This window comes from Thunnus albacares, chromosome 5, assembly GCF_914725855.1.
Source record: "Thunnus albacares chromosome 5, fThuAlb1.1, whole genome shotgun sequence".
Classification (NCBI taxonomy): domain Eukaryota; kingdom Metazoa; phylum Chordata; class Actinopteri; order Scombriformes; family Scombridae; genus Thunnus; species Thunnus albacares.
The window spans coordinates 26580196-26605681 of NC_058110.1; the positions used below are offsets into that span (position 1 = coordinate 26580196).

Below are 25486 nucleotides of genomic sequence, written 5' to 3' on the forward strand. Positions count from 1 at the left end.
CTCTAATCTCATCTGAAAAATGTCTATTGCAGTTATGTTCGCTGGCTCCCCTTTTCATTTTCAGATTACTTTGTGTTTACAAAAATCCTTTTCAACAATGCTCTCCGCTGTGGTGCTACTGCCTTCCAATTGCAATATTCATAATATGACCCATGTCATAATATGACCTATGTCATAATATGACCCATGTCATTTTAAAGACCTACAGTGGAATGATAATCCTTTATTTGGGGTCATAGCCTACTGACTGTTATCAAACTAATTCCCAGTGTTGCTGCTGCTGTAGCAGCTCCAGTGTAATAATAACTCTCACCACACATGTTGCATTTGCTCATGATATTTCCTCGTAAAATATTTATTTAGGAATATTTATTCAGGAGTTAAAGCTACAGTCTGCAGCTTCTCCCACACTCCTGATGAAACCGTTTGCAGCAGACTCTTCATGTTGGCAGTAAAGACTAAACATGGTGTGAATCAAAACATTTCATAGGAATTTATTAAACTGAGTCAAGAGCATAAGGTTTGTGCGTAGAGCAGTTGACTTCCTTGTAGTCTAAGACAGTGGTTCTTAAACTTTTTCATGTCAAGGACCCCTAAACTGACACAAATTAGACCACAGACCCCCATTTGAGAAGATTTTGTCCCCATCCAATAAGATGTTTGCTTTTACATGTTTTACCATAGAAAGTGTGTAAAACCCATGACCAAAATAGTCATACATTCTGTCATTGGATGGAATTATCGTGAAAATACATTATTCCCCTTTTTGCTGGGGACCCCATGAACCCAACTCAAGGACCCCTGGGGGTCCCCAGACCCCGCTTTGAGAACCACTGTTTTAGGAGGAGCATAAGCCAAACTTTGGGACAGTAGGCTCGGCTGCCTGTGTGCAGGACAAGAGGTAAAGTTGGTGTCTCGTCAAGCTAATCAGGGACTGTCAGGAAGGAAGTCAAACCACCCCACCTTCAAGATAAAAGCGTGAACTTTATCGGTTTGAATAAAAGATAATCTATTAATAAACATTTTCATACATGGAATAATTGTTTTTAAATGTACTAAAACGTGTGTCTTAATTTAGCTTTTGTTCCATCTATGCTCAAGAAATGTCTGACATAGGTGCTAATAACTGTTTTGCGTTGAAATCTCACCCGGATGTGGCGTATTTCAGTTAGGCTGGCTTGTCAGTTGAGTAGTTAGGTTAGCAAAGGAGTCCAGGGCAGTCTGAGTGGGACATCATGTAGGTTATCACAGACTGTGTGACTTTAGAAACTCAGACTTCGGTGTTTTCTCCCTCTCTTTGCTCATCTGGAAACTCATCTGCGTTTTTTTTTTTTAAAAAAAAACCTTCCAACCGACAATCATGTTCCTCCGCGGGTCTAAAAAGCGACGGTCGAACCGCTCGGTAAGTTATGTGTGTATTTGTTTTACCATACATTTACTTCTTCACGACTTTAACAACTCAGTAACTGCTTTGGGTAACCTCTCATACGCTAAACAAACTCATTTTAAATGTTTTGAAGCATTTCAATGCTTTACTGTAACAGTAGACTTGAAATGAACTTGTGGGCTGTTCAAGTCCAGCACAGAAAACAGCCCAAGCGGAACTCTGTCCCACCTTCACCTGGCTTTTGTCTCTGTGAACTGTTGTTTGAAAAAACGTCCCACTCATTTCCTGCACTTATAATTAATTATATGGTGGTATTTTATTATACTTTTTACCAGAAAATCCTGCATTCTTTGTGTCTTGAGTCATTTCGGCCGCCCCAGGTTAGTCAGGAGGGGTCAAACTACGTCATGGGTTTGTAACTTACCTGAGCAGGTTGGGATGTGGTGGCTGTAACCTGAACGTGTTTATCACTTTTGTCATGTTTTCATTACAACAACAACTGTTACATTATGCTCCAGTGGGAAGTTTGCCCAAAACACAGCCTATATGGTCAGTTCACTGACAAAATGAAGCTTGTTTACGGGCCAGATTAACAGCTGTGCGGCCATGAAACATCTGGCTCTGCAGCACACTTGGGAAATGTCCAGAAAACTGTAATTATACCACATTTTTTCTTGTAAAATTCACATACAAAGTAGATTTACTGTTTTAACAGCAAACCAGACTATGTTTCTGAACTTAGTTTAAATCTGTGTTAGTAGGTTTATGTACAAAATCGTTAGTATATAATATGGATCTTATAATTTACATGTAACATATCCTTTATTTAAGTGCTTTAGCAATAGTTAAACACTCAACCTGTTCCCACCTGACACAAACAATAACTGCACTCAGGTATTAATGAATGCCATCAATATTTAATGCAACAGTCCATTACATCAGCACTAAAAAGTAAGTTTTGAATCATGTTACAACACAGACGTTTACAAGCGTAACATAAACACATGTGGTTTCTGTGTTTGTGCGTGCATTGTGTGTAGTTACCTCAACAAGTTTGTAGAACAGAGGATATAATCGATGCCAAAAATGTGATGGTTTCAAGTTCTCAAATTTAGGCATTTGCTGTTTTTCCTTGTCCTACATTGCAGGAAATTTGATATCTTTGGGTTTTGGACTGGTGTTTGAACAAAGTAAGAGTCTAGGGAATTGTGATGGACAATTTTCACAGATTTGATGTTTTATAGACCAAAACGATGAATTGATGAATCGAAAGACTAATCAGAGGATTAACCAATAATGAAAATAATCATTAGTTGCAGCCCTAATGTCATAAAATGATATCAGATATCATCTGCTATGATACAGATTAAATGTCTTTTTCCTAAAAGCTGCATTACAATCTAATTTTGTTTATATCTTATATATACACATATATATATCAGGGACCGTATTACCCACCTCTAGTTTAGATTATATATTATTTGAGGGCTCAGTAGTTACAGCCAAATATAATGTAATTATATCAATATCAACCATCATTATGTTATATCGATTATTTAATGTTAATAGACTAAACATGATAAGTGGCATCATAAAGTAATCATCATAAAGATGTAATTAACATTGCATGAGAAATGCCTTTGTTCCGCCACAGTGTTGACAGATATTTTCACAATAGTGATATAATGTAAGCTGCTTTATAAATTCAACAGAATTATGACTATATAAAGCTAAACGTGCGAGTAGGGGAGCTCAATATGAAACTCATGATCTTCCCTTCACAGTTGTGTCAGATGATATCCTCGCGGAATGACTCTACCCAGGTACATGTCTGTTACGCAAGCTGTCATGCACAGTGGCACTATTTGACAGCCATTAGCCTAATCAGCTTCAAATATTAATCACATGACTGTTTAATAGATTTGTAGGTGTAGAAAATGCAAAAATGTAATATAGTCCTTATTTACTGTATGGTTTGCTCCATTAACAGTAGGCCGGGCGTCATATTTTTGACCAAATACCTCGATATCAACGTTGTGACAATATTGTAGGGATGACTATTGGTGCTTTCACAAAATATTTATACATTGAGATTTTTGATAAATAATCATCAGTAATGTGGAAATAATGACTAAGTGGGTCTGATAACTTCACAGAATTACATCACTTTACTGTAATTCAGCCTTTAAAACCAGGAAAAGAACACTTATGCCATATCATGATATTACAGTATCCAAAATGTAAGACCATATTTAGTCTCAATCCACTTCCCACCTCTAGGCAGGCAAAATTTAGCATGACATGTACGATTGTTTTGTGATTGTTTAGTGTCTTTTGTGTCCTTTTGATTGTCTAGTGAAACTGTTGTGGTAGAATAATGTGCACTGAACCTGGGATATCTGTTTAATTCAACCAACATACAGTGATCGCAGCTGCCTGCTGTGTCTGTGAGCTGCAACGATTAGTTGTCAGCTATTAAATTAATGGCCGTCTACTTTGCGATTTTATCGTTTTAAGTCGTTTTTGAAAGAAATTGAAGTCTACATTCTCTGATTTCAGCCTCTCAAATGTGAATATTTCCTGGTTTCTTTAGTCTTCTGTGAGTAATCTGAATATTTTTGGGTTGCGGACTGTTGGTTGGGACAAAAGAGACTATTTAAGGACGTCATGTTGGACATCAACTAATCGATTAATCAAGAAAACAATCGACAAATGAATCTAAAATGAAAATAAACGTTAGTTGCAGACCTACAACACTTTAAATGACTTTCAATAGTGACTTTCTGAAAATCTATCAATAGACCCGTGTCATGGAAGACATTTTGCCATGTCGCAAAAGAAAAAGCACACATGTAAATAATGAAATGAATGATGGCTGATTTCCATTTACCTGCTTTGATTTCATGGTCCTGGTATTGCGCATGCTGGCTGACTGTCAGGGTTTCCCATCGTTAAAGTTATTAGTAACGCCCTGTGCTTTTCCTGCTATGACAAGTCTGAACATTTGAATGAACTCCTGCCCACTCACGACAGCACAATAAAACTCCTGTTTGACCCACAGACCAACACTCATATTTGGTAAACCCTTCCAGTTGTCAAACACTGTTGTTAGAGTTGACCTCGGCAGCAGGAAGCAGTGGTGCATAAACCATAAAAGCAACATGAAGTGTTGTGCCACAGAGGGGGATCTTAGAGCTGCTGGCCTGCAGGCTGTTTGATCCTGTCCAGTGAGGAGAGGTGCATCTACTCTGCATGCCAAGGCAGCAATGGCTCTGACCTCTGACCTCCTCTGTTAATGTTTAACCCCTCCAACACCACAACTTTGAGCAGAGAAGCAAAACTAAGTGACAATCACTGCCTCATTTATTTCTCACTTAATATTAGAGCTGCAACAATTCATTGATTAGTTGATTGACAGAAAATTAATCACCCTGATAATTAATTAATATGTTTTAATTGTATTTTAAGAAAAAAATGCCTAAATTCTCTGGTTCCAGGTTCTCATATGAATATAATATGATACAAATGAATATTTTCTGGTTTCTTTAGTCTTCTATGATAGTAAACTGAATATCTTTAGATTGTTGACTGTTTGTGTTTGTGACAAAACAAGACGTGAGGATGTCGCTTTGGACTTTGGTAAATAGTAATTGAGATGTTTTCCCCATTTCCTGACATTTTATAGACAAAACGATTTATTGAGAAAATAATCAACTGATTAATCGATAATGAATATAATCGTTAGTTGCAGCTCTACTTGACATAGTTTAAAGTTATCCTTCCCTTAACTGCACATAGAGTGCTTTTCTCCCACATGCAGTGCACCACTCACTTGGCATTTAGTATGAGTCTAATAATATTGTTCACGTGTATTAATGATCTATTTTCTCGTGTTTATCCCTGGCTGAGCCATTGCAGTTGCCTTCTGATGTTAGATAACAAAGCTGGAAGACTTTCAGTTTGTCCATTACCTGGTTACACGGTTACTTGGTAGCAACAGAGAGCTCAAGCAAACCAAGGCAGCGCCATGTGATTAAACCTTATACCCACTTAGTGAAAACAAAGGAGCTGATACGAAGCGTCTGACGCCGGTCTAAGTGTGAGCATGTGAGCTAATTTGAACTTGAACGTATTATTTACTTTACCCACACTCAGTTTAGAAGAAACTTCCTACAACCACTCCCACCGTATCCTTCACTCACGGCACAATAGGCAAACCTCATTGTTGGGCCGCAAACTTGAACGCATTATCTTTTGTGGAGAGCTGAAAGGAAACACACATTAAACCTTCAAGTCTGTGTGTAGCCTTGACGTATAGAACGCTACCATCATGATAAGGAAACATGCAAGGAAATGTTGAACTAACTTGTAGTGGTTAATGTTCAAGGCTGACAGGTTGTCCTGTCTGCAACAACTAAGGAGTAAATTAAAGGTTCTTGTCCATTTAAATTCACCTCAGAAAAGAACAGCTGGAAGGACTCAAGATGTTGATGAAATCCCGCTCAGTTCATGTTTTTTTTTCCACCTCATAATCTAGTTTAATTGTGTGATCACATGCTGTGTTAATTAGAAGTAAGTTGATAGGTTTTCATGCATCCTTGGATATGTTTACCGATAAGTCCATCTCTGTGTCTGTGTGTTTGTTTAGTTTAGAGAATTAGCCTAATTAGATGGAGTTTGACCTTGACCAACTTGTATTGAATGTTGTAAAAAACTATCTAGAACGTTGTCTTGTTTGTCCGTCTGGCAGCACAAAATGGGACTAAATATTTCAAGTAAATTCAAGGCTTTTCTCAGGAGTCCTAATCCTTCATTATTTATTACGTCATGTTTGCACACAGGCTTACCTCTTAATTACTATCTGTATCCATGCTCTGATGTTTTTACCTTTCTCACACGTTTAGTGACTGGTTGTTAATGGTCTGGCTACTACAAGTGTGGAAAGACACTTACTGTACAGTTACAGACACTTACAAAGACACTTTTTCCAAACCAGATCGTTATGCTGAACTTAATCAAATGTAGGAAGATGTCCACCTCATCAACCTCTCAGAGTTCTGGAGAAATCCAGGCGCAAAATCTAGTTAGAGATTAATAGAGACACAGTAAGTTATTCTACATTAAACTAATAATATTACACTCTGATGAACTTTGTTTCCAATCAGAGAAGTAACCTCATGGGTTATTTCCAGAGATACGTTTTCAGACTCACCTCATCGAAGCGCTACCTCAGGAGGTTTTCTTGAGACCTCTGTCTGACAATGCAAGATTACCTTGACATATAAGAAACCCTCATTCATACATCTTACCTAATACCTAAAACATGTCATATCTAAAGCGTAACGTTGCCGTCTTTAATTTAAACTGTCCAAAACTGTGTCGTTGGCTCTACAAACCTGTAACTCATACCTGTTGGGGTCAAGAGCTGACCATCTCTCATAGACCACCACCAGACAAGTTCAGGCTCCCATCAGCTCCTTTGGTGTCTCTTACTAAAAGTCTAATCCAATTTCTGGGTCTGTTTTCTGTTCATAAATGGTCTCGTAATGAATTTAGCGCTAATCCCACTCAACCCAAAGGTTTCCAGTTAAGATGAATTATTTGTGATCTGCTGTAAAATGGACTGTACGGTTTAAAAACAAGGCTTTCTGTGTATGCAGGTCAAAGAGGTCCTGAGTGGAGAAAAATTGAAATACAAGCATGAAGATATACAGTGTAATTTCATCTCTTTAATATCTATTTTATGAATGGAAAGTCAGTAACACCCTGTCGTATCCTGAAGTGTAACCATCTCAGGTCGACTACAGTTCTCCAAACAGGTATTTACTTTAATTCTCTCTAACACTCATAATATTTAGGAGTTAAGCCGTACACCGGTGTTAAAAGTACAAGCATTTTGTGCCTCCCAGGCTCAGTCACCATGTCAAAGACAGCTCAGGAACTCATTTCTAAGAAAATAACAAGAGAAAGGCCCAGTCACCCAGAAATCATCCGTACGCTCCATTTAGCCCGTCTTGTCACCTTTCATACCTGGCTCTGTTCCCGACATGAATCAAAGTGCTGGTTAATAAGGCGACGTGGCGCAGGACAGATCTCGGTGTAAGGCAGGCTGTCACGCATTTAATAAACGGCACATAATTATGGTTCACTGTCACGGGATTATTCCGGACTAACTTGTTCATGTTCCTACGACACTGGATGTAAACATCTGAACCCTGGCACCATATACAAAGCTACTCAAAAAACTCACAGAATCATTTCTAATAAAATAACCACCTTCAAATATTCTGTTCTTTGGAATAATACAAGAAAGCGAGCTGATAATTGCTCCCGCTTCATGTCTCCACGGTTTCTTTATGCAATAGTAAAGCACTTAGATCTCATACATCCCTTACAACCCACAGATATCAGTGAGATAAGCAAAACAAACTCAGTGTTTCAGTAATGGAAGTAAATCAGTTCTTGAAAATGTTTATAAAGAACTCCACATGGGAAAACAGGCTTGACTTGATGCGTTAATGGTTAGAACCAATTATCCTTATGACGTGTGCGTGTGTGGGGTTAGAAAAACATCCAAACACAGCTGAGCAGGTACGCACAGGTACGTTGTTGTATCACATATCTGCATTGTTTTGTTTTGCTTGTTAATAGTCCGTCAGCGTCTGCAAGCGCAATGCATCAGAGAAAATATAGTTTGTATGTGCGCCAGTTTAAATTCAACTCAGGCTTGCTTTTTATGACAGACAAAATAGGTACATGCTTTGTCCTTCTCATGGTGAAATGGAAAACAACAGCGTCACAGAGTCCCATCAGATTGGAAAAAAAACACTGATAGCCTGGTTACAGTGTGTTTTTTTTTTACCAATCTGGAAAACAGCTAATAATCAACACATGGACACATTGTCTCTGTCAACAGTTAAGCTCTTCACACAAGAGATAGTTACAGTAAAGTTAAAGCATCAGAGAAAAAGAAAGTAGAGACAGAGTGACTGCATGGAGAGGGAAAGGGTGCAGCTCTCATCCTGTGTCTGCTTCCTTCCTCTCATCTCTAAAAAGAGGCCTGTGTCTGCACACACACACACACACACACACACACATATGCAGGAATAGACTTAAAAGGGAGATATGAGGTAGTTGGTTTAGTGCTAAGCTGTTAGGTTGCTGTTGGCAAAGTCAGATGCACTGCTCAGCACTTTTGGGAAAAGGCATTGCTGAGATTTTACCTCCCTCATTGTACTGTATATCCTCCCACTTACAAAACACACATTATATGCATTTCTCAAAGTCACTGTTGAATATAAATCTAGCTGTGTGGCTAAAATTGAGGACTGGTCTCCTACAAACAGGTTTATCCGGGAGCTAATTATGTCAAATTCTGGATATCACTTACGTCTTTTTTTTTCTTTTTTTTTTTGTCTGTAGGCAGCCAGCAGGTTTAACACCTACTGCTGGATGTAGTGATATTTTTTTACTGCAGTGACTGGTGATTATACACACTCAACAATAGCTGCTGTGTTTCATTTCAAAAGCAGAATCCAGGAGGGAAAAAAAGTTATATATAAACATAAAAACTCTGACTAAACAGAAGTATATTCAGACTAACCATCGGTGCTTTTATATGTGAAATACAACCAGTCTTAATGGTTTATATCTCCACCAGTTCAATGAAGGATTTTGACATAATGTGGGGATATTCATAAACATGAAGTAATCCATGTGAAATCTATAGACAGCCCCAAACGCTGCCAAATAAAAGGCTGAAGCGATCAGCTCTAAGTGCATTCTGCTGGTGGCTTATGTGGAAGCGCTGCTCTCTCCATACCATGTTGCTGTTTCTCCGACCATGTGTAGCAACCACCGTACGTGCTAAACTCTTTCCTTTAACCCGACTGTCTCGCTCCAATAGCTGTGAATGGTTGCTTCATGGGAGCTGAAGTGAGTTTGTTTGTTTTCAGCAGGAGGAAGAGGACCCAGATAGAGGGCAGCCCTGTATGCGCTGTGGAGACCAGTGCCCCGGCTTCCGTGTCCATGGCTGGAGGTACGAACCCCTAGGACTCTTAACCAGGCCTGTTGCCTTGGCAGGAAATGTTTTTCTTGTACTGTATGTTCACCTTTTGTAGTCAGAGTCTCTCCTACTGCTTTTTGGATCTCGTGTGCAGCTTTGGATAATAATGAGTGACTGCAAGGTCTGAAATCACCTTTTTTAGAGTATTTTTTATGTTTTTTTTACCACCCACTTAAAGTTAAAGACACTTGTGTAAAAATATAATAATGATAATAGTTGATTCATAGAGTATTCGTAGGTTTTCAAGCAAGCAAGATATTAGAAACAAACACAAATATATAATACATAAAAAATAGTAAACGCTCAGTAAAAGAACTAAAACATACAGAAATTTGATATACAATAAGTTCCATCTCATGATAAAAGAAAGAATATTGACTTTAATTTAAAAACAGATGTAAGATATTTGTGATTTTGCGTACACAGTAGTTATTGTATGTAATACCAATGCTTCTAATACACGAGGTCGGTTAACATCCCGCCAGCAGAGACGTCGTTTTCCTCGTCAGATACAGCGTGCAGCTATATATATATATCTAAATATATAAGAGTCAGTAGTTCAGGGGTTAAATGTGTGTGTTTGCTCACGTCTTAGGAAGTACAGCAACATTGCTACCAATGTAAATCAGCTTAACCGTGATCTGTGTACACGATGAGTGCAGATATACATTAAAAGACAACAAACATGACCTAGCCGTGGCACCGCATGATATTCACAGAGCAGATCAGCCCTACTGACTGCGCACATTAAGAATCACAGCTATAGACTCATGAGTGCCATTAAGCTCCGACAGCAGCAGCAGCAGCTGCATTTAGTTTGAGTTGACATTATCTTCATGGGAAAACAGAAGCACTACAGAGCAGCAGGATTACCAATAGTCATCCCGCAACATGTGCCGTGCGTCCGCGCTCCAGAGATTTAAACTTAAGATCAGGTCAGGTTAAATGGACTCACAAAGCCTGTAGTATTTCTCATTTATTATACTGAAAACAAGTTCATATGGTGCACTCACTCACCAGGAGGCTTTTTAAGGTATAAAGTGTTATGCTTCTTTGATATTACATTTCATTTTATTGATGTAAAAACCTGATTTAAGGCAGAGCCACTTTGTAGAGCAGCGTGTGTTCATCTGGAACACATTTTTTTTTTATGGACACAAGGCAACCTCTACTTAGCAGAGGGATGACTGTTTCATAGGATGTCTATATTGTGTTTTTTGAGTATGTAGAGAGTTTCTGTAATAGCTTGTAAATCCAGATTTTTTTTTTTTTAATTTAACGAGCTACTTGAAATTTCAGCCTACGTACTTCTCACGACTATTTGTTCAGGAGTCGTTGAACACCGAAGAACAATTCATTTTCCTTCTGTTAAGCAGGTTTTTGCGTGCTTTTGTTTGAGCCCCCTTTCTCTTCACTCTCTCTCCTTTAGTCCTTTAGTGTATATCCAGCTGGTTGGGTCTCTTGGTTAGTCTAATCCTGTCAATCACGCTAATGAGATTAAGCCTTACTGCTGTGATAGTAACCCTCTCGACCACTGCATATCTCCCTCTGTGTCCCCTCACTGTCTCGACCTTTCTCCATATGACCCCTGCTTTCCCTTTTCAGGTGTGACTTTTGTATTTCATGAAGTTTTTAATGTATAAAATGAAAGAAAGTGGAAATTTATCCCATAGATTAGGCCTATATGTTATTCCAAAGTCTTATAAAACAAAAAAAAGTACTTCTTCATTACTGATTATTCATGTGAGTGTAGAAGAAGCAGTATCTCCAGACCCTAAGCCAGGTTTGACACACAGCGAGCTGAATGAAGAGAGAAAGGAGGAACATTCATTTCTGGTTACGAATGCTGCATTCACAGTCCCAGATGGGCACTGCATGGCTGAAGCCAACCGTGGTTTGTTGATGGAGAGAATCAAACAACAGGCACAGGAATGTGTACTTTGCGTAACCAAAAGACTGTAATTGTATCTTTTAGCTTATTCAGTTCTGTTCCCTCTTTTCAGGTCAAGACAAAAGCTTTTAGAAGTTAGGATGTAATCTAAAACACGTGTGCTGAGGCTCTACCTCCGGCCACACTCTAGAGAAAGCCTGGCCTCTATAGGCATCAATATGTTTACAGTATGTTTAATCTGTGTAGCATCAACACAATACTGTTGATTATTGAGCTCTTCCGTTTATACGTTTGGCATTAGGACAGATCTCTAATTACTTTTGGGTGTGGTGTCAAAGGGGAAATGCCTCGTTTGAACGTCCCTCAAGCTGATCAAGCAGAATAAGCAACATGAAAGTGATTAAATGATTGAGATTTATGGGGGTCACTTTTTTAAGACCCCAGAGTCTTGTGCAAATTGCATCTTCCTTAATAACCAATTTAGAGTCACACCTTCTCTGATGGAGAAGATCATCCAAGTGACCACAGGCTCAGCTGCTGATGCTCGCTGAGAGGGAAGTGATCCATCTTCATCTGGTGCTTTCTCAGACGGAGCTTAAACTGAGGTTGGGGGCAGATGGCGCTTCCGCTGCCCAGCAGCGAGCGAATTGAGTTACTTTTGACCCACAGGTCCCCGCCACGCTTCAAAAGTGTTCAAAGTCGCCATCGCTATTAGTCTGGGTGGCCATGCGGCAATTACTCAGTCACTAATTAGTGGCAGAGAGTTATTGGACAAGGCCCATCTGTTTCTTTAGAACCAGATCTAAGGAGGGCTTCACTTTACCTCACTGCAGTCAGCTTAAGTTATAGATTATCACACCAGCAGCACACATTTAAAGCAGAGGATTATCCTATAGCTGCTACACTGGATGTGAACTGACTTATAATATATCAATATGCCCAAAAACAGTGGTCTAGATTAGAGCTGCAACAATTAGTCAATCAATCGATTAGTCCATAGACAGAAAATTAATCGCCAATTATTTTGGTTTTGAGTCTATTTTTTTAAAGGAAAAATGCCCAAATTATCTGGTTCAAGCTTCTTAAATGTGAATATTTTCTGGTTTCTTTAGTCCTCTGTGATAGAAACTGAATATCTTTGAGTTGTGGACTGCTGGTTGGAACAAAACAAAACATTTTAGGAAGCATCTTGGACTTTGGGAAACAGTGATGGACAACAAATCAAGAAAATAATCAACATATTAATCAATGATGAAAATAATTGTTTGTTGCAGCCCTAAGTCTAGATCAGCTGTTTGAAAGTTATCAGCTATCACAATTAGGGCCGTGATGCATGATGTCAGACTATTAAATTGTTACTTTAAAAGATTTTTTTGGTATAAAGCGACTTGGAAAAAACTAAAATGTTGACAGGAGTGACTCATAACGAAGAATGTAAGTACACAGCGTCTTCTCTAGCAGACGTGTCCCGACTGATATAATAACCCAGAGACCAACTAAAAATCAGATGAGCTGGAGTGAATTCAGAAGTTCGTGTGTGTGTGTGTGTGTGTGTGTCTGTTGTCTTGCGTGTCCATCTTGATCACATAGCATGACAAATACAGCACAGTATTGCTCATAAGCCCCAAAAATCTGTGCCGCTTATTTCTGTGATTAATAACTGCGTCAAAGCAACAATCGTCCATCTGTTATGAATCAGTTGCAGCAGTCTGGTCAAAAAGACACAGCGAGTTTACTCTCTCTGAGTGTCGCTCAGTCGGACTCTGGTGTTTGGCATCTCCAAAGGCGTCGTGAGTAAATTGGCTTATCTTTTCAAGTACATTTTAAAAAAAAATCACATGAGCGTGTAGGTACCCTGAGAACTGGTGTTTGTATTTCTGAAGTGCATGTTTGTATTCAATCTTTTTGTTTGAGCCCACTATCAGCACGGAGGAGGGTGGGAGTCGGGGGTGGCGGGGGCATTGAAAAGAGCCGCGCAGATAGAGAAATTACCACATGGGAAGGAGCTCTCATAGAATATCCTGCTCTTACTGACAGACAGGCTGACAGCGGACATACAACAACCTTTATAGTTTTATTGGGAGAACGTCAGCAGGCCAACCTGGACTAATTTGTCATGATTACAGCAGGTAATGGAGAAACCATATTTTACTGTCTAACAGGATTAAAGGGACTAGAAACTCAAACAGTTATTAAGTTGTGGAGATGTGGGCAGAGTGAATGTTTTCTATGTGGTAAGAATAGGGTTCTTCTAGTGTGTCATAGCCTGACTTGTTTTGTACATAAAGAATGATGTGTATGGACTTGACGTGCAGAACATGACGTCATGTACGCTTAGTGTTGTCACTTATCTCACCTGTGCACAGTTAACTGTCCGTTATGTATCTCAAGAAGGAAACTATATGTTATTTTTAAGGGGTTGTCATTTTATTTAATGATTTGGACAAAAAAAAATATACATGTGAAAGTACTGGCTAATATATTACTGGTCAAACTCAGGTCAGTTTGGGATCTAGAGGAGGGACGAACAAGCCTTAATCTCTGTGTTCAACAAAATTAAATTGATTTAAAATCCCCGCGACAAAGGCTGTCAGGCTTCCAAAATTTCAAATGAGTTTATTTCGGCTTCATATAGTATATCAATATTAAGTTTCTGTTTATTCCTCCGTCTAATACTCAACTGGACTCCTGTTGGCAGACGCCGTGTACTCCGTCACCCTGCTATATTATCTTTTTTTTAATCTTTTATCTATCAAGTTTATTTATAATTATTATATAGTTGTAATTATTTTGTTGAGGATTATCTATAGCCAGTAAATACAAACAGAAGATTCACTTTTAACAACAATAACAGCAGCAGCTGTACCAGGAGTCTCAGTAACAATGTTTTTGTCCAGCAAAGCAAATTTAGTGGCAGATTGTGAATTCCTTTCTAAAGCAGCATCTGCTGTGTCTCCTGGTTAACAACACACATGGCTGGTTGTGGATTCAGTGTAGTACGGTTCCCTCGTATTCTTTGGTTTTTATTTTCCCAGGCTGCACAGCTTTAATTTGCACAGATGTTACAGGGACACGGGAGTATAGTACTCCTTAATTTCTGCAGTTTATGCACTTTTATTTTGACCTTTGCACTGAAACGCGCAGGTTCTTTCACAATTAATTCGAGGTACTTACAAGTTGGTATCTTTCCACCACTGATCTGATTTTGACATTTTTTTGTTTTGCCATTTACAAAATTATGAGAATTACCATCACAACTCATTTGTTTTTAACTATAATCATAGCTATTCACAGGACAAACAAACTATATTTGATTTGATTTTCCTCTCTGATATTTTGACATGTCAGCACCAAATGTTGTACATACTTCAGCTTGAGGGGACAAATCCTTGCTGTATTACATCAGAGGCTTGTGACTCAAATAATTGAACAGGACAGGGCTCAGAACAACAGGGCTTGGTGAATTGCAGTGTTGAAATACCCTTCAGAAACAAACTGCTTTTAAGTTAGTGCAGTCATGATGAAACTACCAGAGAAATAAAATTAGGTATGTTATAAAAACAAAAGCCTCACCAGGATCTGCACTATAACTACATAGTACACTTTATTACAGGGGGGATGATTTGCTCATTTGTGGGTTCAGTATTCTGTCTGTTGTGTATGCAGCATAGATGTATATTTAAATGTTTTTGATGTGTACACAAACCAGGTTACAGTCAAGTTCAGCCCTAATGGCAAGATAGGTGGAGAACAAAGAGACATGATTTGAGACTCTCCTGCATATTTTCAGACCTCAAATTTGCTCAAATTGGCACTTTGTCATCTCTCAATTACTGCAGGTTGCATGTGAGGGTTGGCACCCGCTGATGATTATATCCCTGTTACAAATGCTTTCATGATGTGGAGGATGGTGGATGACGGATGGGGGAGGGAGGAGATCGAGGGGTGGGTGGGTACTGGTGGGGTGACACCGGGGTGACACGTGGTACATCTGCCATCTGTCCCATCATGCCAGGTCTCCGGCTGTTTCCTCCTACCCACTTACACAGGCATGCGCGTGAAGCCCTCCCCTTTTTGCACACACACACATACAAATACAGCTGGGGTGGGATTCGTGCCAAAATGGCTTAGGCTAAGCTGACTCGCTGTGTTTACACAACTGTACATCTCTGCTGAACTAAATGCTGCTGCAGCTATAAACTCCATTACTACCTGTCTTTTGGGAATAAATAAATGGATGAGCACTAATTTCTTAAAGTTAAATTAGGATAAAACTGAAATCCTACTAGTCTGCCCTAAAACAAAAAGAGAAGTGCTGTTTAATGATCTGGGGAAATTAACTCCCAGGATTAAATCTGAGGTTAGAAGTCTTGGTGTTATTTTAGATTCAGATCTAAGCTTCAAGTCCCACAATAACAAGATGATTAAAACATCATTTTTCCACCTTAGAAACAGTTAGAAGCTAAAGTATGACTATTTATAAATCAAAAAGATGCTGAAAAGCTGATTCATGCCTTTATTTTAAGGAGACTTGATTACTGTAATGCTTTTTCTATTGACCTTCCAGAAAAAAAAACACTGAGAGACTTCAGCTCAATCAAAACTCTGCAGCTCGGCTGGACTTTAGTCCAGGTGGAGCTCATCTGCACTGGCTTCCTGTATCATTCAGAGTTGACTTGACCTTCAAGTCAATTCTGAATGATACAGGAAACCAAGCTACATGGCTGACTCGTTTGTTATTTGCCTTCAAGAACACTGTGATCATCTGCTGCTGGTTTACTGGAGATTCCCAGCAACAGCTGAAAGAAAATCAGGGATGCAGCCTTTATCATTTACGCCCCAAAGCTATGAAACACACTACTGATAGATATGAGGGAAGCAAGCTCACTAAATACTTTAAAAGAAAGCTGAAAACTTCTATGAATCTATGAACTTTAGCCATTAACTAGCTATGACTTTCCTGATGCAGGCCTGATATTTTTGCACTTTGCTTCATACTGATGCACTGCTGCAGCTCTTTTAAAATTTTGTATTTACTTGATTTTATGCAGTCTATGTATTATATTTTTAACTTAATTACTATTATTATTATTCTTCAATGGGTTTCCATCTTATGTTACATTAATTATGGTATTCTATCCCTGTTTTTCATGTTGAAGCACTTTGAGCAGCATTTCTTGTATGAAAGGTGCTATACAAATAAAGATTATTATTATTATTTATATTGTTTTTACCTGACTGGCAAACATGGCCGTGTAAGGTGTCAACTAAGGACAGCTGTGTGGTCCATGCATGTATTGTCCTGGTATCCCACAGAGCTGCAGCATGTCTTGACTGTTTTTTCAATTGCTGAACAATTAACTTGTGTTGAGTAAAGAGGGCGGAGAGCATTCGCACTGACATGCACTTATTACCGGATATGTCAAAGCCTTTTTTTTTACAAGCCGATTGATTAGAAGAGAAGCACTCACGCAGTTTACACAGTTGTGTGATAGCTTTTTGGTTGTGTGGGGGGTTGGGTGCTGGAATAAATCAGCTTTGTGCCTTGTGAACTTGAGCCACAAGTACCAGCTGGCAGGCGGTTACGCAATCACAACAGAGATGTACACATGCAGTACTTGGTGCATATGGCCGCATTGTCACATCCACACGCATACATGACACCCACACCCTCAGTGTCACCCCGGGGGCACTTTACTCTGGCTCCACCGGTCCCCACACACAGACACACCCACCACCAGATTGAATGTGGTGAGGAGTCCGAGGACAAGACGGGGTGTAATACGAGGCTGAGGGAGATTATTGCTCCTATCTTCACCTCCCTCTCTTTATTGCCACAGGATTGACAGCCAGGCTTATGTCAGTGACCTCGTTTTCTGGTTGTTTGGTAGACAAATGTTTGGGATGTGCTGGTCCTGATGCAGATCTGGGGAGATGTTGCTGTAGTGTGAAGTCTTATCAGTGATGAGATTAAAGTGTGAACACACTAACACTATATATTTTACATATGCAGAAGATTTTCAGCGCTGACTTTTCTGCAAAGACTTGAGTTTGTTTTAAATTATCTGGAGACTGCCCCCGAGTGCCTACTGTTGTATTAGTAATGTTTGACTGCAGGGAGTCTAGTTGAGTCAAACTCAAGAATGTTTGTGGGCTGGTTTGTGACATAATGTCTCCAACGCAAAGTGTGTTCATAAATACAGTAATATGGTAACAAACTGTGGAAGTGCCCACATGAATGTAGTGTAAAGAGAGTTACCATCTTCCTCTGACTTAATTATAGGGTTCCATAATTAACTGAACCTGTTGGCGATAATAATGATATTTTTAAAAAACGCGAAAGGCCCTCTCTAGAGCAGTGTTTGGTTTGTTTGTTCTCTTGTTTATACACTAATTAAAACATACTTATGAATATTATATCCCATTTCTGCCGAGTTCCACTAGATGCCACTAAATTCTACACACTGCACCTTTAAGTCTTGAGTAAGGTTCAAATTTTAATGCTGTAGTTTGCACCTTAGCACCTGAAGCACCAGGAAATCCCATCTCTGATTTATTAAATGTATTGAATTAATATGTATTGAAAGATCTGACATTTGAGTTGCCGTTGCTTGTTGTGGAAATCAGTAAGAAGTCCCCAGAGGTGAAGCCCAAAGCTGTCCTTGTCTCCACAGGAAGATCTGTGTGCACTGCAAGTGTGTGCGAGAGGAGCATGCGGTGCGCTCAGTGCCGGGCCAGCTGGAAAAGATGATGACGAAGCTGGTATCAGACTTCCAGAGACACTCCATCTCCGACGACGACTCGGGCTGCGCCTCAGAGGAGTATGCATGGGTGCCACCTGGGCTCAAGCCCGAACAGGTAACGTTCAGGTTACAGGGCAGACGCAGAGTGGAGACATAAATTAATGCTACAAAAGCACGCTTTCACTTGGACATGTTCATACATTCGCTCAAACAATTTGAAAACTTGCATGTCCACGGGAAAAAAAAAGATATTCAGTGTTTTGATTTATTACACCAATTGAGTAAATTGCTGTCTGTCATTTATGCCTTGATGTGAGCTCACCTGTCTCCTCTAACAGGTATACCAGTATTTTAGCTGCTTGCCAGAGGACAGGGTGCCTTATGTGAACAGTCCAGGGGAAAGATACCGAATCAAACAACTGCTGCACCAGCTTCCAGCCCACGACAGTGAGGTAATATCACTGTGACTCCCTGCTGACTTTGGATGCTCTAGACTCTAATAGAGTGGTGAAATGCCAAATATACACTTGTTCCAGCTTCTCAGTTGTGAGGATTTACTGCTTGTTGTCTCATGTGACAGTAAATTGAACATCTTTGGGTTTTTGGACTGTTGTTCAGACAAAACAAGACATTTGAAAACGTCACCTTAAGCTTCAGGAAATTGTGATGGTCATTTTACACCATTTTCTGACATTTTATAATCATCAGATATTGAAAATGAATGTAAGTTGCTGCCCTGAAACCAACAAGGAAGAGGTGAATAAGTTTAGAAATATATTATGTATGCACATGCTAACAGGTATCTTTGTTTTTGCAGCCACAGTACTGTAACGTGCTTGATGAGGAGGAGAAGAAGGAGTTGCGTTTGTTCAGTCAACAGAGGAAAAGAGAAAACCTCGGCAGAGGCGTCGTCAGACTCTTTCCAGTAACTATGACTGGAGCCATCTGCCAGCAGGTAGAGCGGCATTCTTGTTTTATGTTCAGAAAATGTCAAGGCAGGTCATTATTAGACTCAAAAGATAGGTGGTGTTAACTGAAAAATATTCCTATATAACAATAAGGTATGCAAGTGAAAGCCTGTTAAAATAAATCAGAACCATGCAGAAGAAGCATTTCTTTTTATAAGATGGCAAGTAGGTGCAGGTATAGCTCAGGGGCCGTAGCACACTGGGATTTAATGATTACAGGGCTGCAGCGTTCACCTTTTGACAATATACCATCTAACTTAACTTCTCTCTGTGCCCCATTAAGGATGAGAATCACAGATGAACTCACAATATGATACTATCACGATATTCTCCCCACGATAACGAGATATCATAACGAAGGCGATTCTCCGATACACGAAGAAATAATCTTATATCACGATATCTGTAGCTGAAGAAAGAAAATATTATTTCAAAGAGCAGGAAATATTCAGATAATATACAATGTTTATTAACAGTACATTAGTTTCACAGAAAAGAAATGCTGCCAAGTATAAATATCAGAACACTGCTAACTGTAGCCTCAGTTTATATAAATATCACAACTAGGGTTGGGCAATATCAATATCGTGATATGAGACTATATATCTTAGATTTTGGATACTGTAATATGGTGATATAGCATAAGTGTTGTCTTTTCCTGGTTTTAAAGGCTGCATTACAGTAAAGTGATGTAATTTTCTGTTCTGTTTCTGTTCTAGCTGTTCTATTATTTGTCTTTACCCACTTAGTCATTATATCCACATTACTGATGATTATTTATCAAAAATCTCATTGTCTAAATATTTTGTGAAAGCACCAATAGCCATCCCTACAATATTGTCGCAATATCAATATCAAGGTCAAAAATATTGTGATATTTGATGTTGTCCACCCAGCTCTAATCACAACACTGACAACTGTAGCTTCAGTTTATGCCTCACACAGAGCTGCTAGTAGAGTTAATAAGTCTAGTAAGAAACAGCAGAGAGGCAACGTCGTGCTAATAACCCAAAGATTTATTTACTTTTCTGTGGCAGTAAACACAACACACGACTATATTCAGAACTTTACAAGATATTCAGGGCTGAGTACAGTGATGTTAACATGATAAACAGCAGGGCTACGGCTACATACTGACACTCTCCCACAGACACACACACACACCGGAGAGTCTCTCGTAGTAGAGCCGAGCTGAGCTACAACAAAGTTACCACAGAGAAACACAGAAGGGCCTTGAATGTGCATCTAGTGACTGCCAAAGCTCCAGTGGACTCTCTGTGTCTCCAGTGCAGACAATGACAGTGTGACAGCAGCTGCTCATGGCTGGTTTAGTTTGCTTGTGTTTCTTCTTTGTTGTCACCTATAATAGCCGTCCATCTGACCGTCACCGGTCTGTTCAGCGCCTCCATAAGGAGGTGGAGGATAGTGGCGCTCAGGAGTGGCCCTGCGTTTAAAAAAACAAGTATCAATACCTGGCACCAGTGCATCAATAGCGTATCACAAGTGGAAATATCGCCATATGTTGCAATATTTTTTTGTCTCATCCCTACACCCCACCCTCATCTGATCAAATCTATCTCTCTAGTGTGGGAGACAGATCTGCGGTGGAGACATAGCTGTGTTTGCCAGTCGGGCAGGAAACGGCAGCTGCTGGCACCCTCAGTGTTTCCAGTGCGCCTCCTGCATGGAGCTGCTGGTCGATCTCATCTACTTCTACCAGGACGGACAGATCTACTGCGGCCGGCACCACGCTGAGAGGCTCAAGCCCCGCTGCCAGGCCTGCGATGAGGTGACCGTCCCCGATGTGTCTCACTCTAAACTCTCGTTAACAGCAGTGTTTCGCAGCAGCAGTGCAGTGAGAATCAGACTATCCTGGTGTCCCATCGGTCAAATAAACATATTACATAACTTCATTGTACCTGGTTTAAATCTCTGATTGTTGTATATCATCCTGCTCTTTTTCTCCTCGTGTTTCCTTTAATCTCTCATCTCTAAACTGTCCAATGAAGGCAAAAAAAAATCTTAAAACAGTAAGAGCTATAGTAACTTACTCATCTAAGAAATGAGTCTGTTTATTCAAAGGTGATGTGTGTAGAAAGATATTTAAAAACTGTATGTGTGTCACCTGCTGTACTGTGCTGTTTTGTTCTATTTTAACATTTCCTCTCATCAGTGCATAGTAGAGGGGTATTTTTCTGTCAATCTCTTCTTCTTTTGAATGGCCTCTCAGTGACTTAAGAGATTAGTTGACGTAGTTGACTAATGGATCTGGCACGACCGACCTACAAGAGTTCTTTAGACCCAGAGGATGGCTAAGCCTTCAACTGGAGGGCACCGATAGCATCTTTTTTTTTCTATCTTGTTAACCCAAATCCTCAGTACTCATTTTTACTACCATAATTTGTTTACGTCCCCGCTGTGCTGAGTTAGAACACTGCCTCTGTCTCTGTTTTACTTTTCGTCTCTCAATCCTAGATTATTCTAGCGGATGAATGTACGGAGGCTGAAGGAAGATACTGGCACATGAAGCACTTCTGTTGTTTTGAGTGTGAGGCAGCACTGGGCGGTCAGCGTTACATCATGAGAGAGAGTCGACCGTACTGCTGCTCCTGCTACGAGTCGCTGTATGCGGAGTACTGCGATACCTGTGGAGAACACATAGGTACTGAATTAAGTCTAAAGAAACTCACTTACTTACCGGGGATGACTGGGTAACACTTATTATTCTTGCTAATAATTATACTTATAAATGATTCAGACATATTTTATTTTAATCATGTGTAAATGTAAATAAAGCCTCTTTCAGACATGCACCCATATTACAGAAATGTGATAACAATTTAACATGTCTGATTAATGGCAGGAGACACTTTTACATGAAAATCACGACTGCGATCTTACTAAGTCGGGCTGAGTAACATTTCTGTTAGAATTTCAACACGGCTCAAGTCTGACTTGAAAGCCGTCAGATTAACATAAAGGCTGCAGCAGCACAAGGTTAAATACACAGAGAAAAAGTCTTATTCACCTCATAAGGAGCACTCTATAAATATATCAATCAACAATCATCTCCTTTGCACAGAGAAAACAAAATTAGTTTAATAAACGAGGAAACATTCTAAATGAGCCAATTTTAAGTTGTTGAGTTATTGATGTCACATCAATCTATGAATTTCAGGGTTTGTATTGTCATGAAAAACCTGGACATGTCATTGAATTTTAAGATTGTAAGGAAAAAAACTTGTGTAAAAATGTGAAGTCACGAAAGGCTTTTTGGAAAAGTCATGTCAATCCAGCGGCCAAAATGTGTTAGTAGCGGTCTCTCTTCTTCTGCTGCATAAATATCCAGCAAAAGGCTTCACATACAGCATGTGAGCAAATGAGAATCCTGATGTAACATCTTGTCTTATTAAAAAAAATCGAAAAAAGTAAAAAATTATGATGAAAACATATCTTAAGTGACTCACTGTGAGAAACCAGCAATGTAGCTTCTGTCTGAAAAGGGCTTAAATGTCACAGGTGAATGTTTCTCCCAGAAATAAAATTCTTAGACGGTCGCTAAACAGTACAGTATGTATTACAGTAGTACAGTACAGTATGCATTAATATTTAAATTAACTAGTATAAAAGTTGTGTGTTATATATGAACAGTATAGTAGAAATACTGACATGTATACATACTGTGTGTGTACAGTATACACATACTCAAAGTTCTGCTGTTGACATAAACTATAATTTCCTCGCAGGTATCGACCAGGGCCAGATGACATATGAGGGTCAGCACTGGCACGCTGTGGAGTCGTGTTTCTGCTGTGCCCGCTGTCAACTACCTCTGCTGGGGCGTCCCTTCCTCCCTCGAGGGGGGCTCATCTTCTGCTCCAGGCCCTGCTCTCTGGGAGAGGACCCCAATAACTCTGACTCCTGTGATTCGGCGCTGCAGAGCAGACCACCTCAGCATAGACGCTGTGGGACAGCAGAGAAACACCTGCAGCCCCAATGTGGTTCTCCACTGCAGCCACTAGAGGGCATCAACCTCCCTGTAACTCCTGCAAAAGACTGCATTCATACTGCAGTGGAAAACAGAGGTGAACATGGTACATTGGTGTTACACCCAGATGAGATCACACATTCGCAAGAAATGATTCTGCAAGTTAAAACATCTTTTAGAGACTGTTTTTTTTAACACATTTATTTCCTCTCCCTCTATCAGGTGTTCACTGCACTGCTCCAGTTCAAAATGGAGTTCCTTCATCCAGTGGCCATCCTCATCCAAGAGGCTCCTACTCACCTCTTCCCCACATCCATCTAGGAAATGGCCTAGGACCGTCTTGGCCCAGCGACCTTCCACATTACAGTTTACTGCCAGGAGACTGTGGTATCAAACCAGCTGTCAGTGGGGAGCTAAATGGAAATACTGGACACCCCCTCACTAGTATCAACTCAAGAGGAACCTCTACTGCTAAAGACTGTAGGAACTGGGTGGAAAGGACAAATCAAGTTATGCAAGGTATCATAAATCACTGAAACTTCACACTTTAAATACTTGACTTAAGAAACTTGGTATCAGTATTATATTATAACTCATCTGTCTCTCTCAACTAAACTATGTGCTCTATTTCTCTCCCCAGTGTTTCCTCTCCAGAAAAATTCAGCGTCACACACGAACCACCTCGTTCCACCGGACTCGCCTCCCCTCCCGCCCAGCAACACGTCCATCCTCCCACCTCCTCTGCCCGTCAAGTCGCGTGACTTGATGCCACAGGATTCACCCCCGCCGATCCTCCCCCAACCAGAGGACGACGGACCCTCTGATTCTCCGCCCCCGCAGACTCGCAGCGGGACAGCCAGGGTCAGCTTCAGAGAACCGATCAGCAGCAGCTATTCTGTTGATGAGGATGATGATGATGATGATGATGAGCCGCAAGAGGGTGAGGAAAACCAGCAGGACGAAGATGAGGTGGAGGGAGGTTTCGGAAGCAGGTTAAATCTACAGAAAGGCATTCCACCGCAGATGGATCTACTGGGTGAGAAATGGTTTCCGCAGAGTTTAATATCATCTCAAATTTGGGAATCCGGCTAATTTTCAGTTTTTTGTGTTTTCCAACCAGATGGATCCTCTTACCACCAGCGCAGTCTGCGGCGAGGGTGGAGTCGTTGCCGTATACCCTCCGACCCTGCTCTCCACCCGGGCAGAGAGCGGCACTCCCGGCGCTCGCGGCCTGACCGGCCTCGGCTGGACACCCTGGACTGGAGAGGCGAGAAAGAGAGCCGGGGCTCCGCCATGGCCTCCTCGTTGACCCTCCAGCCGGGCCAGTACAAACATGAAGACTCCTGTTCTACATGCTCCTCATCCTCAGACTCGGAGGAAGAGGGCTTCTTCCTGGGACAGCCCATCCCTCTGCCCCCGCAGCTCCGAAAACACCAACCCGAGGAGGGGAAAGAAGGAGAGGTAGAAGACGACAGGGAGGCACAGAGAGACTGGGGACTGAGAGGCAGCATGAGGCGGAGAAGAGCTCAGAGTCTCGGTGCAAAGGACAAAGATAAAAACTGTGCCATCTCCTAACCCGAAACATAGCATCTTATTTTTATTTTTTTTTTTAAGACAACAAGAAGAACTAACACACTACTTGGCAAAGGGAAGTAAAACAAACCTCAAAAAAAAAGTCACTACCTTACATTTATGGTAGCGACTTCTTTATCTTGCAAACTTTGAGATGTTACAGTGTAGAGAACATTGTTCACAGTGTATGAATCATGAGTAGTGATAAATGTGGAATGATTATCAGCAATGTTTATATTTTTATTATACTTTAACAACCAGCCCATGACTCAGACCTCTGTTGCAATGTGAGAGGCTATGAAATGTTACTGCTTTTCAACATTTCCATCATTTCCATATGCAAACCTTCAGTAGCAGGTATGACCAGAAACTGACAGCCAGTTGTTTTCAACCACACTCCTCCTCGTGTCTAACTGTTAACTCTACTTTAATCATGTTTCTGTGCTCTTATGTGCAATTTTACACGGCTGTAATATGTTACAGATATGAATACTAAAAGGCCAAATATTATGGGATGGAGCATGATGACTCCCAACAAACTGTGGTAGATTAATACTTTGAAAATCAAAAGGATTATCAAAGTATTTTTGGGGAGGTGAGGAGGGGAGGGTTGTTATCTGTGTTGTATAGTCCAAACAAAATATTGCAAAATCTGTATTCACTTTTTAAGTCTCTAATCAAAAAAAACATTTGTATGGCTTTAAGGTCATTTATTTTTATATTCTCGGTGTAGGTCACTGTTCTTTACTGTTTTGTTTGGGTTAAAAGCAAGATTATAATGATAGTTTCTGTTTCTGATTGGACTTTTGAGACTGTTTTATGGTGACAATAAATTTGTTGAAGTTGTTAAAAGTTTCCATTATTTCTATTAC

The 25486-nt window shown here is 40.2% G+C and overlaps 1 protein-coding gene across 1 annotated transcript; it reads left to right on the plus strand.

Annotated features, from left to right (window-relative positions):
- The first annotated feature begins 1168 nt into the window (after positions 1 to 1168).
- On the plus strand, positions 1169 to 25466 carry prickle3 (prickle homolog 3). The gene is made up of 11 exons (XM_044352458.1): positions 1169 to 1402; positions 9343 to 9425; positions 18018 to 18201; positions 18425 to 18538; positions 18904 to 19041; positions 20640 to 20843; positions 21530 to 21716; positions 22801 to 23139; positions 23265 to 23561; positions 23683 to 24078; positions 24163 to 25466. The coding sequence occupies exons 1-11, from the start codon at positions 1361 to 1363 to the stop codon at positions 24615 to 24617; spliced, it is 2439 nt and encodes an 812-aa protein (XP_044208393.1). The 5' UTR covers positions 1169 to 1360; the 3' UTR covers positions 24618 to 25466.
- Positions 25467 to 25486: the final 20 nt, after the last annotated feature.